This window comes from Monomorium pharaonis, chromosome 10 (genome assembly GCF_013373865.1).
Source record: "Monomorium pharaonis isolate MP-MQ-018 chromosome 10, ASM1337386v2, whole genome shotgun sequence".
NCBI classification, from domain to species: Eukaryota; Metazoa; Arthropoda; class Insecta; order Hymenoptera; family Formicidae; genus Monomorium; species Monomorium pharaonis.
The window spans coordinates 8,465,879-8,484,851 of record NC_050476.1 but is presented as its reverse complement, the minus strand read 5'-3'; the positions used below and the strand labels follow the sequence as shown (position 1 = coordinate 8,484,851).

General features: G+C 33.5%; 2 protein-coding genes across 2 annotated transcripts; both read right to left on the bottom strand.

The window, feature by feature from the left end:
• Positions 1–2,572: 2,572 nt before the first annotated feature.
• On the bottom strand, positions 2,573–3,668 carry LOC105828265. Its single transcript, XM_012666512.2, has 2 exons — positions 3,534–3,668; positions 2,573–3,436 (listed from the first exon to the last, which is right to left on the bottom strand). The coding sequence occupies exons 1-2, from the start codon at positions 3,666–3,668 to the stop codon at positions 2,573–2,575; spliced, it is 999 nt and encodes a 332-aa protein (XP_012521966.2).
• A 272-nt stretch (positions 3,669–3,940) lies between these two features.
• LOC105830757 lies at positions 3,941–6,514 on the bottom strand. Its single transcript, XM_036293176.1, has 4 exons — positions 5,776–6,514; positions 4,731–4,964; positions 4,320–4,662; positions 3,941–4,250 (listed from the first exon to the last, which is right to left on the bottom strand). Exons 1-4 carry the CDS (start codon positions 6,512–6,514, stop codon positions 3,941–3,943), a joined length of 1,626 nt encoding a protein of 541 aa, XP_036149069.1.
• Positions 6,515–18,973: the final 12,459 nt, after the last annotated feature.

Here is an 18,973-nt window from a genome sequence, read left to right as displayed (position 1 = left end):
CTTATACACATATATTAATTATTATAAGATGATTCATGTGAAAAGAAAAGACAGGAAAAATGTAGTATTAATATCTACAATATCGGGAAGGCATTTCTTACAATAAATACTCATTTTTGTTTATCTATATCAAAAAAATTCATTTATTACAAAATTTTAAACAATATTATAGAAATTGCTATATTATCTGATAGAAGAGACCTTTTAGTTTATGTTTTTAAAGTTTTATTTTTAGTTAGTTTTTATTTAAGATATAACTCAAAAAAGTAAAATAGTATGTCACAGGATATCGGCGACTTTTTAAATCAATATTTTAACATTATTAGATGAATATGACTCTTAATTCTAATTTTTTTTAATTTAAATATTAATATATATAATATTATATATATTTATGAAATAATTTCCAAATTTATTTTTTAGATACTTCAACGTCTTGTATGTTTAAAAATATTCGAAAATAATTATTGTGTCAAACAGTGTATAGAATATTGTACGTGTGTGTGTGTGTGTGTGTGTGTGTGGATAATTTTGAAGAATGTGTTTAAAATATCTGTTGCGTATAGGTGTTTAAATAAAGGACTGTATTACACAATTACTGGATTTTACTTCAGCTTTATTGCCTTGCACAAAGACGCACGCTCGTTGTATGGTGTCTATCGCCATCTTGTCTCTTTTTTTTCTTCCGTCCGTTGATTGGCGCGAGCGCCACAGCGCAAACACTGCCCCCCGCGCGTAATATAACAATACGATTAAACCGCAGAGTGCCAGAAACAAACGCAAATAAAGTGGCATTCTTAACATACCCCACGACATTGAAAGGTACTTTCAATAAAATAAAAAATGGAAATAAAATCAATGGCTTTAACTATCTAACTGCGGTTGAACCAAGCTTATTCCTACATAACATCGGACATTTTATGTATATGCATTTTTTTTTCCATAATGTGAAAGAAATATCTTGTATGTTAAATGTATATACATCTCATATACATGATTCGAATATACATTATGGTATATAACGCGTATATCCATTAATGTATTTGAAATGTATATAGAGCGTACAATGTTAAATGTATATATGTACATCTCATATACATGATTAGAATATACATTATAATATATATTATAATATATTATAATATATATCCATTAATGTATTTGGAATATATATACAGCATCCAATGTTAAATATATATACATCTCATATACATTATTCAAATATACATTATGTTATATAATGTGTATATCCATTAATGTATTTGAAATGTATATACAGCGTACAATATTAAATGTATATACATCTCATATACACAATTCAAATATACATTATGGTATATAATATGTATATCCATTAATGTATCTAGTATGTATATACAGCGCACAATGTTAAATGTATGTACATTTCATATGCAAGATATTTTTCCTTTATAACGTGAACTTGCACGCCCACGCGTAAGGAGTAATTCTTGCAATCACCGCTAGGCGATGCAACTTAGCCCTTTCTCCGGAGTCAAGTGATTCTCTCTTGCATATATAAGTCACTTGCGGAGGTCACTAGCAACTCCGAAATCAGACCTCGAATCTCATTTTTATTAGCTACCGTGCCTCGAGTATGGTACCGCACGCAACACACAATCTCTCACAAATTTGTATCATGTATATTGTATGTACATGTTATATATGTATACTATAGACATATGTATAATATTATGCATGTATTACCTATTATGCATATATATATACATAATATATACATTGTATATCAAATTGTTTTGTGGGATATATTTAGGTACACGCCCGGTTTTATTTGCATATACATTTCACGTTCTTTGTATGTATATTGCATCAAGTATATACATAGAACATATATACAATGTACATACTATCTAATGTGTGTACAAATGTATATATATATATAATATATACATATTACATATAACAATGTATATACAGAATATACATACATACATTATACATATCATATACATATGTATATACTATGAATCTTCTATGTACATTAATCCGGTTTCATTTGCACATACATTTCACATCCAACATTACATTAAGAAAGTATATACCTGGAATATGTAATATACATAAATGTATGTACAATGTATGTACTAAGTATATTTTTATGTTTTGTGGGTCATCGCCTGAATCTGTTCTGTGAAAAAATTATAACTTAATATCAAGACTTACGCGAACAAGGGAGCCTCACTAATAAGGCAATATATATATAATAATAAGGCAAATAACTTATAGCCTAACGTTGTAATGAATGATATCAGTGTGACAAACGCAGCTAAATTAATATTTACGAGGCTGTCTATTCTATTGGTAATGGGCAAAGCTTCGTGGTTGCAATATGAGTTGTCCCAGTCGATGTCTTGACGGTAGCAACCCTGGGCATGTTGTCCTTTCCTGGATGGGTTGCTATGACACGTCCGAGTCTTTATTTAAGCAAAGGAAGATTATCCTCCATGATGAGTACCATCGTACCCTTGGCGATGGAATTTACAAATTTTGCTTTGATCGTACGTTGTTGTAGCTCAGAAATGTATTCTTTGCTCTACCTCTTCCAAAAATGCTGTTGGAGCTTCTGGATTAGCTGCCACCTAGACAACTTGGATGCTGGTACTTCCGTTAGCGTAGGATCCGCTGGAGATGTAAGTGGACGACCAACAAGAAAGTGAGCGGGAGTGATAGAAACATGATCGTTGGGATCTGATGACATTGGCGTTAAGGGACAAGAATTTAACACCGCCTCGATTTGGACTAATAATGTGTAAAACTCTTCATACGTCAAAATTGCGTTGCCAGCTACTCGCTTTAAGTGGTGTTTTGTGGACTTTACCTCGGCCTTCCAAACGCCACCAAAGTGCGGCGAGTGGACGGGTATAAAATGCCAATTAATGCTAATTTTATTCGCTGTTTTTTCGATAAATGCAGCGTTATTCGTTAATGATCGAGCCAATTTTTTTAATTCTCTGTTTGCTCCGATAAAATTTGTTCCATTATCGGAGTATATGTGTGCAGGTGTACCACGTCTAACTAAAAAGCGTCTAAAAGCGGCAATGAATGTCTCTGAGGTCAGATTGGATACTAATTCCAGGTGAAGTGCCTTAGTTGCGAAACAAATGAACAAACACACGAATGCCTTGCTTGTCTTGCTGCCTCTCCCTTTTCTATCCTTTACCAGGAGAGGGCCAGCATAGTCGACTCCCGTGTTATGGAAGGGCATGGTTTGAGATACACGTGCCTTAGGTAATTCTCCCATCAAAGTTTTCGAGTGCGTGGGATTGCTTCTAAAACATTTAACGCATTTGTGTATTATCTTGCGAGCTAGATTTCTGCCTCCAATCAGCCAGAATTGTTCGCGAATTGAGCTCAGAAGTAGTTGTGGTCTTGCATGCAACAAGCTTAGATACTCACCCTTGAAAAGTAGCCTTGTAAATTGGTGATCTGAGGACAAAACTATGGGGTGCCTTTTATCCGAGAAGAAATCTCGAGTTCCTCAATCTCCTATCTACACGTATGAGATTTTCCTTGTCAATGAAGGCAGGCATTGAGTGCTGCCAACTTTCCTCGTGTGATGGAACCACCTTGCTGGAGTGTTTGTTTCTCCGTCGGAAAGGATTGCCTTTGGGCCAGCCTTGCGAGTTCATGTAACGAATTCTTTAGTTCAATTGTGCTTAGACTTACTGACTCAAATCTACCTTGTCGTTTGCACCTATTTGTGTAACGCTTACAGTATGCTATTATTTGAATTAGGTGTTTAAGGCTATTACTAATTTTGAAAATAAATGATTTAGCTGGCTGAGCGTGTTTAACTGCGCAAACTGTGCGTCTCATTTCCATTGTGGGAACCTCTGGTGGGTGTGATAGGCCACTCGTTTTCTGACTTAAACAAAAATGGCAGACCATACCACCAAACTTCTCATTGTTGCAATTGTTTAGGGAATACACCCCTCGAGAGTAGATCGGCTGGGTTTTCCTCTGTTGGTACATGTCTCCAGTCACGAATGTCTGTCAGCTCTTGTATCTCTGCTATACGATTCGCTACAAATACTCGCAGTTTGCTTGGTTGCGTTTGTATCCAGTTGAGTACTATTGTAGAGTGGCTCCAATATGTAATCTTGTCGAATGATATATTCAAAAATCTTGTCACCTTATTTACCAATCGTGCAAGTGTGAGCGCTGCACAGAGCTCCAGACAAGGGATTGTTTGATGCTTGAGTGGTGCTACTCTTGTTTTTGAGCATAGCAATCGTACTTACTGTTTGTGCTGATAAATTACTGAGCAAATATATATGCACGCTCCATATGGCCCTTGTGCTGCGTCCGCAAAGCCGTGTAGTTCGATTCTGGTGTAGCTCTTGCAGATTACATGTCTAGGAATCTCAATCTGATTGAGACTATTTAGCTGATTGCGAAACGATGTCCACGTAAAATGCAAGTCAGCTGGAATTGCTTCGTCCCAGGACAGCTTGTGCATCCACAATTTCTGTAGTAGAATCTTGGCTTGCACTAAACATGGACTCAGAAGTCCTAACGGGTTAAATATCCGAGTCACTTCGGACAGTATCTGTCTTTTGGATACCTTTGAGGAAGGTAATTCCTTTATGCTGTAAAGTAATGCCTCCTGCCGAGCTTGCCATACTAATCCGAGAATTTCGTTTGCAGACCAAACTTGAAGCTTATTCTGTTGAGATTTTGATCCTCTATACATATGTCCTCTATGATTGCAGCTTTGTTCGCAATCCATTTTCGGAGCTTGAACCCTGCTGAGTTTAAAACGTGGGAGGTCCTTTGCATTAGCTGTCTAGCTTTCTCTATCGAGTCCGCACCTGTCAAGAGATCGTCTACGTAGAAATCTTGCCGAATAATTCTTGCTATGTCGGGCCATTGTTGCTCGGTTTCCCTTGCCAATTCCAATATACACTTCATTGCTAGATAAGCCGCTGAGGGAGCGTCCCAGATTCGCACAGTAATAAACGAACACAGCAGGCTGAGTGAAACGGACACAGTAACAAACGGACATAGACCAAACGGACACAGTAATAAACGGACACAGTAACAAACGGACACAGACCAAATGCGCACAGAGCAAAACGGACACAGTGCGAAACGGACACAGTAACAAACGGACACAGACCAAATGCGCACAGAGTGAAACGGACACAGTGCAAAACAGACACAGACCAAATGCGCACGGACCAAATGCACACGGATCAAATGCGCACACTGCACATGCGCACACTGCACGTGCGCACGGACCAAATGCAATCTATGTACATTGCAAGCAGAGTAAAGTCCACATAGGTTAGCGATTTGGACGGGGTGGGTGCGGGAGGGGGGCCGAAGGGCCCCCTTGCACCCCCCCGTGTGTGTGTGTGTATGTATGTGTGTGTGTGTGTGTGTGTGTGTGTGTGTGTGTGTGTGTGTGTGTGTGTGTGTGTGTGTGTGTGTGTCTGTGCGTGCAAAGCATTCACTGCATCACATGGGTTTGCGATTTTCCGTGTATGCATTTGGTCCGTGCGCATGTGCAGTGTGCGCATTTGGTCTGTGTCCGTTTCGCTCTGTGCAGTGTGCGCATTTGGTCTGTGTCGGTTTGTTACTGTGTCCGTTTCGCACTGTGTCCGTTTGTTATTGTGTCCGTTTCGCACTGTGTCCGTTTATTACTGTGTCCGTTTGGTCTGTGTCCGTTTGTTACTGTGTCCGTTTTACTCAGCTTGCTGTGTCCGTTTATTACTGTGCGCATCTGGGACTCACTCGCCGCTGAGGCAATGCCATACGTGATTGTATTTAGTTCAAACATCTCTATGGGGTTCTTAGGATCTTTACGCCATAGTATCCTTTGCAATGAACGTTGTTTGGGTGCGATAAGTACTTGTCTGTACATTTTCTCAATGTCTGATGCTACGACGTATGCGTGACTTCTGAATCTAATGAGTATTGAAAACAAATCCTCCTGTAACGTCGATCCGACCATTTGAATGTGGTTCAATAAAATGCCGTTGTCTGTGGTCGCCGATGCATCAAAGACAACTTTAGTCGAGCTGTCGTTCTTGATGACCACATGATGCGGCATATAGTAAGATGTTACTGCGTTTGAAATATTGCTCACCTTAGTCATGTGATGTAGCGCTTCTTCAAGGAAGGCCGTGTATTGTTCCTTAAGTGCTGGATTCCTGTGCAATTTGCCTTCCAGGCTGATTAACCGCCTTAATGTCTTGTTATGTGATTCACCTAGGACGCTCGGATTTTCTTTTAACGGGATGCTGATCATGAATCTGCCGCCTTCAACGCGCTTGCATGACTGCGAGAAGTGACGTTCGCACTGTCTCTCTTCCTGAGAGAGTGGCCTTTGATTCAAATATTCTTCCAGTTTCCAGAATTTGACTACTTGTTCTTCGATGTTTGTGGATCTGCTTAAATGGCAGTGAGTTGGCGATGCAGAACCACCTGTTAATGGACCTGCGGCTATCCATCCTAGTCTCGTCTTCTGCATTGTTAGTTACGTTTTATCAAGCTTGATCTGGCCTATACAGAGAAAATTCCAGAACCAGTCAACTCCTATGAAGATGTCAACCTTCGTGGGCACATGAAAATTAGGATTCGCCAATTTAATATTTGAGGGAATCTAAAGATCTTGCACGTTTATTCTGTTGTTAGGTAAATTGCCTGTTATTTCTGGTATAACAAGACACGACAACTGAAATTCATAACTTCCGTGACAGGCTGCAATCTTTATTTGAGACTTGTGCTTTACTTGACAGGACGTGCCGTTGACAGCTTCAAGATTTATGATCATCTTGTCTTTATTGAGCTGTAATTCTTTGCATAACCTATTCGTAATTAAACTGGATTGTGATTCTGAATCTAGTATTGCTCGAGCCTTATGCTTCCTGCCTTAAGTATCTTCTACGAGTACTACTGCTGTTGACAAGATAACGTGGTGGTCACTTATCTTATTGTGTAAATAAAGAATCGAAGCGGAGGGCTTCTTGTCTTCTTCAGCGCTTTCTGTCGACTCGAAGGTGGCCTTTTCGAAGTGCAGCAATGTGTTGTGCTTGGCAGCGCATTTTTGACAGATGCCGGCCTTGCAATTTTTGATGAAATGACATGGTTTCATATAGTTGAAACACAACTTAGCTGTTTTTAAGACTTCTGTTCGCTTCTGTGGAGTAAATTGTAAGAACTTAGGACAACTTGATAAATGATGCGCTTCTTTATATACCACACACTCCTGTTTTTGAACAAACAACGCCTTTGATTTTACATGATCTGATTGCTTTGATTTGTATGTACCTTTTTTGTTTAACTCTAATGTTTCCAACAGATTCGCCTTCGAACTCAAAAACCCTTTAAATTCTTCTAATGTTGGAATATCCTTATCGACTCGTTCCTTTTTCCATTCTCTGGCCGTGGTACTATCAAGTTTGCTCGATGCCAAGAATATCAGTAAGGAATCCTAATATTCTGTCCTAATGCGTTTAATGCTCGCAGGTGTTTGATTAGTGAATCAAGGATATTGCGCAATTGAACTACTGATTCTTCTTTCATTGAACTTATGCTAAAGATGGCCTTTATGTAATTGTAAGTTAACAAGCTTTTATTGTCAAAGCGCTTACAAATGGTTTCCCAAGGGATAACATAGTTAGCAGCGATAACATAGTTAGCAGCTCGAGTGACTCAATGATTTGCGAGCCCTCTAAAGCCTTTAAATAATGGAATCTTTGTATCGGATCTATTGTCTCATTGCCATGTATGAGTGATTCAAACGTATTTCGAAAGATGAAGCCGAGCTATTGCTCTGCGCCATCTTTAAATTTCGGCAATTCAATTATGGGTAGTTTGACACCCGGTGTTTTGAAAATGATATTTTGATTGCTTTGTTGCGGCAAATTAGGAATGAACTTGGCATCGTCGTTTATTGCCGTATCGAAGGGATGTTGAGCTCTGCCGCGAGCAAGTAAACCTTCTGCTTGCGCTACCACATTAAAATAGTCGTTCTCAAAGGTTTTTCGGTATTGAGTTGTGTCCCTTTTCTCATTTGTGAGCTCGTCGATATTTGCTTGTACTTCATCGTAATTCCGGTACACCTCCCGAATGACTGTGAGACGCTCTCGAAGGTCTAAACTGCGTGTTTCGTCTAATGCTTGTGTTGCATCTGGAAGACTATGTGTAATTTTAGTAACATGTGTTTTGAATGCTGTAATCCTAGCCTTGTACTGACACCGACGAGGTAGATTTGGGAGGGGGGGGGGGGCAAAGACCCCCTTGCACCCCCGTGTGTGTGTGTGTGAGAGTGTGCGTGCGTGCGTGCGTGCGTGTGTGTGTGTGTGTGGTTACACAAAGAAGTGTCTACGCTTCGTACTGTTCCACATGGATTTGCGACTTTTCATGCAAAGCGAGGTCTACCTACTTTTTTCTTTATTTTTAATATGGTATATCTCAAAAATTAAAGCAGTTAGCTATAATAAGATCTATCCCAGCAAACACAAAGTTACATGTAACGTGCTTGTTAGTTGTAATTTCTCACTCAATAATATAATTGCAATATAACACACGTGTTATATTACAATTACATTGTTGAGTGGGAAATTACAATTAACAGGTACGTTACATGTAACTTGATGTTTGGTGGAATACAATTTTTTGTTGAGCATAAAAAATACATCAAAAACTATTGCCAAATCAAGGCGCCAAGTTATTGGAATCGTGCCTTCAAAGTGTATGAGCGCAATAATATCAGGTGTGCAATGTGCGTGTGCGCAATATTGTCATGTATGCAATGTGTATAAGCGTATACACGCAATATTAATATGATGTGTGCAATGTGCATGAGCGTAATAATATCATGTGTGCAATGTGTATGTGCGCAATAATGTCATGTGTGCAATCCAAATGTGTGCAATAGTGACACATGTGCAATGTATATGAGCAAAATAATATCATGTGTGCAATATGTCTGCGCGCAATATTGTCGTGTGTGCAATGTGTATGGGCGCAATAATGTCATGTGTGCAATCCTACTCTTAATTATTTTCATGTGTGCAAACGAAGCTGTAGGCAATCGAGATTGTAGGCAATCGGGAATGTAAGCAATTGAGCAGCTCTGCTAAATTTGTGTGCAAACGAAGCTGTAGGCAATTGGGATTGTAAGCAAACGAAGCCTTCGCCAATGGTAGAATCAAAATGTCAAACTGTATATCTATCTGTCTGTATATCTAATATTATATCTGTAAAAGCAATAACCTACTTGAAAGATTTGATTGTAATTTGTTGAGCTATTTTAAAGAAAATTATTATCTTACAGTAGCGCAGATTATCAAGGTTTTCCTTTAAAATCTTGTATTCTTCAAATCAAACATAATTAACGATATTTTTATCATAAGTCCTGATACGTAAGTTATGATATATCTCCAATGTACAATTTCTTACGTTTTTACGTCGCAAATTCTTCTGATATTTTTCTTCTATTGTTGCACAAATTTTTAGATATAAGTGTTTAATTTTAAAGTAACGCGAAGAACAATCAATATGTAAAACTAATACAAAACAATCTAAGAATATAGCCACCTTACCTAGACAAAATTGATTTATAATTTAGAAATTTATATATAAATTACAAAAATATCATATGCAGTTACCTAATCAATTACGAACCATTGGCAATCACGTGCGTTTCCGTACACGTGCCGCATACTGCGCGCGCGCGCCTCATTATATAATTTGAAACTGCATAAACTCGCATTGAATTAAACCGCGTACAAAACGAGATTAACGCGTAAAAAAGTGTGTATTATTCTGCAAACAGGATAGAAATATTAATCATCTAATCTATAATCTAAAATTATTTTAATATTCTCGAACGTTTTATCGAAGTCAACTAATCGTCCGAATTAATCAAGGCACACATTTGCGTTAACGTACAATTTATCTTTTAGATTAATTTTAAAGCAATAATGAGATTATTCAAGATCGTTATTATTACGCACTAAAATAAATAATCATTCTTCTCACTTGTTCCAATAATAATGTCACGGGATTTGAATTGATTCACATTCGAGGACGATAACGTTATCGAAATAGGGTAAAGTGCCACGTCATTTGCCGCCACTCTCCCAAATTTCGATGGCCTTCGAGACCACGAACGAAAGCTGTAGTGGACATCGTAAGGCCCATGAATGTAACATGATTACTTTCATCAATTAGATTTGATGAAATACAGTCCCCCCACAATCCTGTCAATTTGCTTTGTATTACTGTACGTTTCTTTTGTTCCTACTTTTATGTCGTGTGATGTTGCGAATTATTATTTACTACAACGATTCCTATTTTATACTAGTTCCTATCAATATGGATTAACTTTAATGTTATTTTAACTTACTTATTTGTTTTCTATTTCTAAGAATTGCACAAAGATAAGTCGGGAAAAAATGTTTTATATAAAAACATATATAAATATATATAAAATATGTCCATATATGTTTATATTAGTTTCCTTTTTGTTGTAAAATTTCTGGTCGATATAAAAAAATAATAGTCACACTAAAAAGATAAAAACTAATTTAAAAAATAATTTTTGCTTTTTTTAAAAAAGCTAAGTATGAAAAATTGTTCATATATGATCATATAAGTATATTCCAAAAATATATAATTATATGTAGATAATCTGTTTATTCTTATCTTTTTTAAAAAAAGCAATGCGAAAATTATTTTTTTTAATTAGTTTCTATTTTTTCAGTATGACTATTGGTTTTTTATATTAAACAAAAATTTTACAACAGAAAGGAAACTAATATATAATAATAAAAAATTAATATATAAACATAGTTTATATATATTTATGTATGTTTTTACATGAAACATTTTTTCCCGGGAAAGATTCCACGATTTAAGTTAATTTACATTATTAATCCCCATGATTAAGAATAGACATTAATATGTCAATTGCTTACGTCAACAGCATTTATAAAGATGTACCAAAACTGTTTTGTCAGAAATTACCTTTTTTATCAGTGCTTCTAAGCGTGGTCAAATATTAATCGATAATAACGTAATGTGTATGTGTATGTTCAATTGACAATTCACAACTGTGTCAATTGATTATTTAGACAAACTGTGAAACCCACATCTCATTTGATTAATGTACTTTAGCCGCACAAAGTGTGCAGTCAACCATTTGTATCCCTTTATTGTATCCTAAAAGCGACATAAGATCTCTCTCTCTCTCTCTCTCTCTCTCTCTCTCTCTCTCTCTCTCTCTCTCTCTCTCTCTCTCTCTCTCTCTCTCTCTCTCTCTCTCTCTCTCTCTCTCTCTCTCTCTCTCTCTCTCTCTCTCTCTCTCTCTCTCTCTCTCTCTCTCTCTCTCTTGTTCTCTTTTGCTCTTATTTATTATTAGAAGATGTTATATTGTAAATGGATATTATGTGATGTTAAATATCAGTTACGCTGAATCTATGAAATGAAATCTGATAAAGAGAAACAAAATAATACATTTTTGAAAGACCACATATAAATCTATGTATATTAAGTGTCATCAAAATAAGAAATTAGAGAATTCATTTTTTACAAACTTACATTAAAATGTTCTCGCTTTTATGTTCCAAAAAATTAATTATTATTTTTGAAGTATTTCTTATTCGTTTAAACTTTAAAAGGGAAGAAGAGAGAGGGAAGAGAGAGAGAAAGAGAGGGAGCAACAGTAGATTAAATTTAACTTTGCAAAACAATTTATCTAATTTTATTCCAATTAAATCAAAATTTTAAAGAAATTTTTATATTTTTTTCTCTCGTTTGATCTACAATTAAATAAAAATTTTAACTCTAACTTTGATTTTTAAAAATTTCTTTAAAAAACAAAATTAAATTTTTTTCAAGTTTTTTGCAAAAATTAATTTTTTAATTTGATTGTAGAGAAAACGACATGAGAATTGCATGTGCATAAATTAAGATTTTTTTACTTTTTTGCTCCAAATTATTCAATTAAATTCTGCATCTTAACCCTGGTAGAACAAGATAGGAAATAATTGAAAATATTTTGCGTATGAATTGTTGTATGAATTGTTTCCTATTGGTCCTATTGGTCCAATATTGTAAAGTAGACGCTTGGTTTTATTTACCCAATAGTGGTTCAATAATATTGGACCAATATTAAGAAACAATATTTATCCAATTCCAGAACAACAAATCTAATTTAAAAATTTGAAAAAATTTGTACTTTTCCGTGGAAATACTTAAATTGACAAATCTAGTGTCGCTTAATTTTACGATAATCTTGTGTAAGCGTGATCACCCAAATCTAGTTATACGTATTCATCCATTGTTTAATTTCTATAATCAGAAAAACGGTTACCCATCCATTTGCCAGCCGTCGCCAATGACGCTTTACCTCGAAGTTCCTACGCAAACTAACATCCTGATGACCACTTGATGCTTATGAATACATATTTGTTATAGATGAATTCAATAGATATTATCAGAGAGATAAATAACATATATAGTTAAACTATATTTATATAAGTACGAAAAAAACACGCACGCATGCACACCACACACACGCGCGCGCGCGCACACGCACGCACGCACACACGCAGCTAATCTGCAAGTCGCTATAGTCTTGTCTAATGCATTTCCAAACTATAAATGTAAATTATTTACACGTACTGGTATGTGATATTGGCAATATATTAACATTTATTTTATATTTAATATTAAAATGCAATTGATGTACAATATTGGCAGTATATTTGTATTTATTGAATGACCAATATTAAAATTATATTGGGAAATCTTGATCATTACTGTCCAACATAAACCAACATTAAAATGCAATTAATGTACAATATTGGCAGTATATTTGCATATATTTTGTGACTAATATTGGCGCCACATTAGGAAAAGATTGACTAATGCATTCCCAAGAAAACCAATATTTAACGAATATTTGCCAATATTCCGCCAATGTATTGTGCTACTAGGGTATTGTAATATTGGTAATATATTTTGACTTATTCACTAGCCAATATTGGTGCTTTTATGAGGACAACAATATTGGCAATGTATTTGGAAATATTCATTAGCTAATATGGTGTCACCATGTGTACTGTAATATTGGTAATATATTTTGACTTATTCACTAGCCAATATTGGTGTCTTCATGGAAACAGCAATATTGGCAGTCCATTTGCAGTTATTTACTAGCCAATATGGGTGTTATCATGTGTACTGCAATATTGATAATATATTTTGACTTATTCACTAACCAATATGGGTGTCATCATGTTCACTGCAATATTGGCAGTATATATGAAATTATTTAGTAGCCAATATTGGTATCATTATGGATACAATATTGGTAGTGCATTAACATTTTATTAATAACCAATATTATTTTTACATTGAACAATATCGGCCAAGATTTTCCCAATATATTTAACCAACGTTGACCAATGCATTGCCAATATACTGTGCTACAAGGGAAATTATAACAATAGTGAACCTATAATCTTTTTGACATATCTCTATACAGATTTTCAAATAATTTTTAGAAAATGTCTTTTATTATTGTTACTTATTATTTAACAAAAATTGTAAAGAATGTTCAAATGTTAAAAAATGTGCCAAGTTTTAAAAACTTATAGACAGTCATAAATTTAAAAAAATTAATTTTTTTGAAAAATTTTAATCTATAATTAGAACATCTTAGAAATGTTTTCTGAAAGTTTTAAATCTGTCAATATTTACGATAATATAGATCTTTACGTTTCCGTCTATTTGACCTTGCGGAGAGCGCTCTATGAAAAAAAACTGACGCAATTAATGCGTACTAACAAAACATCGTTTACGTTGATAATTCTGTATTATTTTCTTATCTTATAAAATAAATCGTAATAAAATAACACAAAAAATAAGATCATTAAAAAATGCAAATTAAAATATGCACATTAAGGCATAAGGCTTAAAAAACATAAACAAAGTTTTAACCCAAAAATGGCACTTGAAACTTTAAACGCGTTTGTCTCATAAACTGTATTTTTTAAGTTGGTGTTCACGATATCTCAAAAATTATTGCACCAATCTTAACAATTTTGCACATTTTAAATATAAAAAACTTGTCCTGAAACGAAGGATTTTATCTTTTAATAACAAATAAAAAATAGTCAATTTTTAAAGTAAAAATTGGAATTTTGACTATAAATTGCCACCATTTTGTGAAAATGTCATATTTTTCAAAATCCTTTATCCAAGGACAAGAGAAAACAATGTACTAACAAAATCTGTTTGGTTTTTTGATTTTATATAACCTTGGCATGACTTAAAGTGAACACCGCAAGATAATTGATTTTGGAAGCGTCCCCGATATGCTACTGTTTTATACTTATTTTTTGACATTTTTTTCATAAAAAAATTATTACACATTTTACAAATGTCACTCTTTCATATGTAAGGGTTTTCAAATAACAATAAATATAATTCTTTGTTTCGCCAGTAAATATTCAAAAAAATAAGTTTTTCATAAAACGACCCAACTAGCTATACTTTATTATCTCACGACGTTTCGACCTGGAATTTAGGCCCTTCTCAAATGACAATCTACAAGCAATTCTATGATAAAGACAACGGACGACATAATAATAAATTAATTACAAATTGGCAAAACCAACGTTTTCGGGACGCTACATAAACTTTTTATCAAATCATCCATTAAAATACAAACTAAATTTCATAGACACTCTTGTCGACCAAGCAGTCTCTTTGTCGGACAGAAAATTTTATGTTGAAAACATAAAAATCGTCAGGAACATATTACATAACAATAATTATCTAAAAAACATCATTAACACACAAATAAAGAAAAGACTAAGAGAACTTAGGAACCGACAGGAAACACCAGACAACAATAGTATTTGATGTAAAAAAACACATATCAATCCTATTTTTTCAGGTTTATGTGAAAATATACGCACTATTTTAAACAAAATCAGTTTAGACGTTCTATACACGATACCAAAAAAGCTAGATACACTTATAAGAAAAGGGAAGGACCTGTTGGGAATTGAAAAAGGCACAGAATTAGTTCACAAAATAAATTGCAATAAATGTAACGCATCATATGTAGGACAAACCAAAAGGCATTTAGAGAAAAGAATATAAGAACACATAAACGATATTAAAAAACATAAAAGTAATCACTCGGTAGTAAGTAGACACTGATCATTCCACAACCATAAATTCAATTGGTCAACACCGGAAATTCTATATAAAAAAAGACATATAAGGAAAAGGGAGATTGCAGAAATGTGTTTTATTAAAAAATATAAGGCTACTATAAATATGAAAAAAGACACAGAAAATTTTAATCTGATTTATAACAGAGTTATTAAATACACATAGCTTGTTTGTTTGTTCTCTAAGTTTTTATCAGTTTATGTTACATGATTTTTATTTGATATGTGATCAGTTGTGTTTTTGCGTTTCTAAAGACCAGAAGTATATAATGTGCTAGATCGATTTTGTTTAAAATAGTGCGTATATTTTCACATAAATCTGAAACAAATAGGATTGGTATGGTGTGGGATATGTGTTTTTTGACATCAAACCCTATTGTGTCTGTATTGTTGTCTAATGTTTCCTGTCGGTTCTTGAATTCTCTTAGGCTTTTCTTTATTTGTTTGTTAATGATGTTTTTTAGATAATTGTTGTTATGTAATATGTTTCTGACGATTTTTATGTTTTTAACATAAAATCTTTTGTCCGTCTATTTAAAATTTATATTTATACTATGGCTATCTCAATTATTATTTATTAATTTATATTGTAACACTCCATTTGCAAAGAAATTTCTCCTCGATTGACACGTCTTATTAATTTTACCAACTTAACACAGGTTTTATTATACATAATAATTTCACTTTCTATTTATTGTAAACGTCGTCCGTTATCTTTATCATAGAACTGCTTGTAGATTGTCACTTGAGAAAGGCTTAAATTCCAGTTGAGTTGTTTTACAAAAAACTTGTTTTCAAATAAGTTCATTCAGTTTTTAAAAAAATTCAAAAAATCTTTTTTAGCTCTTCTGACTGTCCATAAGCCCTCATAGTGTATAACTTTTATTTATTTTTTTTTTTCAAAATAAATTTTAAAAAGATACGAAACTGGTGCAGAAAGCAAGAATATTCTTTTAAAATTTGAATTGAAGTTGTAAACGAAATCAATTATTATTTTTAAAGATATCTTTTAAATCACTTTTTACTGTGAAAGAAAAAATATTTTTTCCTATAATTTCTATTATTCGAAAGAATTCTGCGAAACATGAAAACAATGAATGTAAATTTATTATGCAATTTATACGTATTATGCGGCCAAATAAGTAAGAATTGATCAAAATCAAAGTGATCATAATTGTTTCAAATTTAAAAAAAACCGTCATATAATAGAAATACGTTTTATTCTTCTGCATGACACATGTTTATGAGTAAAAGAGACATTTAAAAATATTGCAAAAATATTTTTCATTTCTATGCACATCAATATAAAATAATATCTATGTTATATTTCAAAAATAGCACAAGAAGAGATACATTTATAGAACGCATTACATTGCTAGGGAATTATTCCGACGGTATTTCGCATTTTGCGCCTCCAACATTTGCATGCAGAATTATCCTTGATACCGGAGATTGCAAGAAAATGTCATTATTATTTCAGTGCTTCAATAACGCGAAACACTTTGCTTTCTCTGTAGTAGAAACAGGCGTCCAGATTCCTGCACAAATTGTCATACTCGAAATACCGATAATAAATGACATACAGTGTTGTAAATAATAAATTACTGAAGTTCATTAAAAATATCACATCATTAGCAAGTACATATCATGACTAATCGATTGACATGATATCAATAACGTTCGACGAACCGTAACTTTCTCAACTCAATATACCATGTAAACGTGACAATCGTAATTAAAGACGGTAATAAACCGCGAATATAGGTACTGTCTAGCATCCAATTATTGCAGATTAAATTTAATTATAGAAATTATGTTATGTTCAGAGATCAAAATATTAAATATGTCTTTTTCTCTCTTCTAATAAAAACATATTGTTTATATAATAATTAAAGAAGATAATATTCCATTTTTCTCTCTTTAATGTAAAGATATAAATATCTTAAGAAAGCATATCACGATCCGCGCTATCGATTACGGAATATCGCCTATGTGATAAAGAGAATATGTGAAGCATATGCCGATATGTGATACAAATATAATATGTCTCAAAAGCAAGCGATATCCACCGACATGAAATTTTCCCAGATTAATACGTAGAATTATGCCAGTAATATAATACCAGCAGAATAATACAATGTACTAATTGCAATGCATATGATCACATGTAAATCCAGCATTCAGTATTCTTCTTCCAATGCCAAACATATCCTCTCATTAGCCTCTTTTATTAAAAACCTTGCATGGCCTTTATTATTTTATTTCTCTCTGTAATTTTATTAAATGAGAGATTTAAAAAAAATAGCGATTTTGGTCCCTAAAAAAACTTGTAAAATTATTGTGTGGATCCTCAAATGACAGGAAATAACAATTGACAGTCCGAGCAGTAATGGAAAACGTTGATAAAAAGGTTTAAAATATAATTAAAACGACATTAACCATGTATTAAATTAATAATTAAAAAGTCAATATTTTAACCAGAATTGTGACTACATTCTTCATCATAGATTGCGGATTACTTTAGCACTATCTGGAAGCTCCATGTAGAGGTACAAGTCCGACTAGCACCTTTTGGCAGAGATAATGATACCACAATTTGTCAATTCTGTATTTAGTGACTCCAAACTGCCTCTGTCGTATGTGCCAATAATTATATATTTTGTGTTGCATTCTAATCTCTATTTAAATATACGATACATTCATTCTTTTTAGATTTTTTTACTTAGATTATTTTCATAATTGTGTGTGTGCGTGCGCACGCGCGTGTGTGTGATATAAAATAAGAAATTACACTTTATTGGCACTTTTAGCAGATTTTAATATTATTAATTCTTTTCAATTAAAATATCCATTGAAGAATTGAATAGAGATTGAGATATTTTCTTCGAATAAAGTTTTACCAAATAACTACAAAAATATTACAACGTGAGAGTAATATTTCACAATACGTTAACCTATCTTACACGAAAATATATGCCCAGTAATAGAATTAATTCTGTTTAAGTTTTTCAAATAGTACATTGTAAATGCGGAAAATTAGTTATTGCCCATGAATGCGAGAAGTGGACGCTTGAACCAAAAACGAATACATTTTATCCGCATGAGCGGTTAATAGCCAAATCATACGAATTGCATATATTATTTTTTGTTACAAGTATGTAGAAAGTGACGGAAGAAAAAGCAACTTTAAAGAGAATGCGGATTTGCGAGGTGCCCCGCTCTCCACAATTAAAAAAAACTTTAATTTTAAAATAGATAAAAAAATTTATATTTAGTAATATTTACATTTTGTTGTATATATTTAAGTACTTTTCTTTTGACTTTTGGCAAATAGTCTTGCAATTTGCAATTTGGACGATTTCTAAAGTGAATTCGCTGTCACTGTCAAATATTATAATGATATTCGAATTTTTAATTGATACTCATCTTGGAATTTTATTACTAACACTAATCGTATTACCATGTGTCGATTTCTTTTATACGACCTTGATATGACGCGATCTTTGAATGACATAAATTGACAAGTTAACTAAGGTTAGATTCACGAAAATAACGAAGCATCGGTAATTCTACAGACGTTTATATACGTTTGATTTAACAAGATATTTTTTTACATTATGGAAAAAATGGATATACATAGAATGTCCGATGTTATGTGAGTGACTTCTATAATATGATAACACTTTGTTACAAGAAATTGATTTTCTTAATCGATTTATGTTAGTGACTAA

What these genes read in the sequence shown, in the direction of transcription:
- LOC105828265 (XM_012666512.2), bottom strand. Translation starts at nt 3,668, where the DNA reads ATGAACTCGCAAGGCTGGCCCAAAGGCAATCCTTTCCGACGGAGAAAC. An exon ending in ACAAGGAAAATCTCATACGT is followed by an intron (nt 3,437 to 3,533) that starts GTAGATAGGAGA and finishes CTACTTTTCAAG; the next exon opens with GGTGAGTATCTAAGCTTGTT.
- LOC105830757 (XM_036293176.1), bottom strand. Translation starts at nt 6,514, where the DNA reads ATGCAGAAGACGAGACTAGGATGGATAGCCGCAGGTCCATTAACAGGT. An exon ending in TGGCATTGCCTCAGCGGCGA is followed by an intron (nt 4,965 to 5,775) that starts GTGAGTCCCAGA and finishes ACGCTCCCTCAG; the next exon opens with CGGCTTATCTAGCAATGAAG. An exon ending in GCACAAGGGCCATATGGAGC is followed by an intron (nt 4,251 to 4,319) that starts GTGCATATATAT and finishes CTCAAAAACAAG; the next exon opens with AGTAGCACCACTCAAGCATC.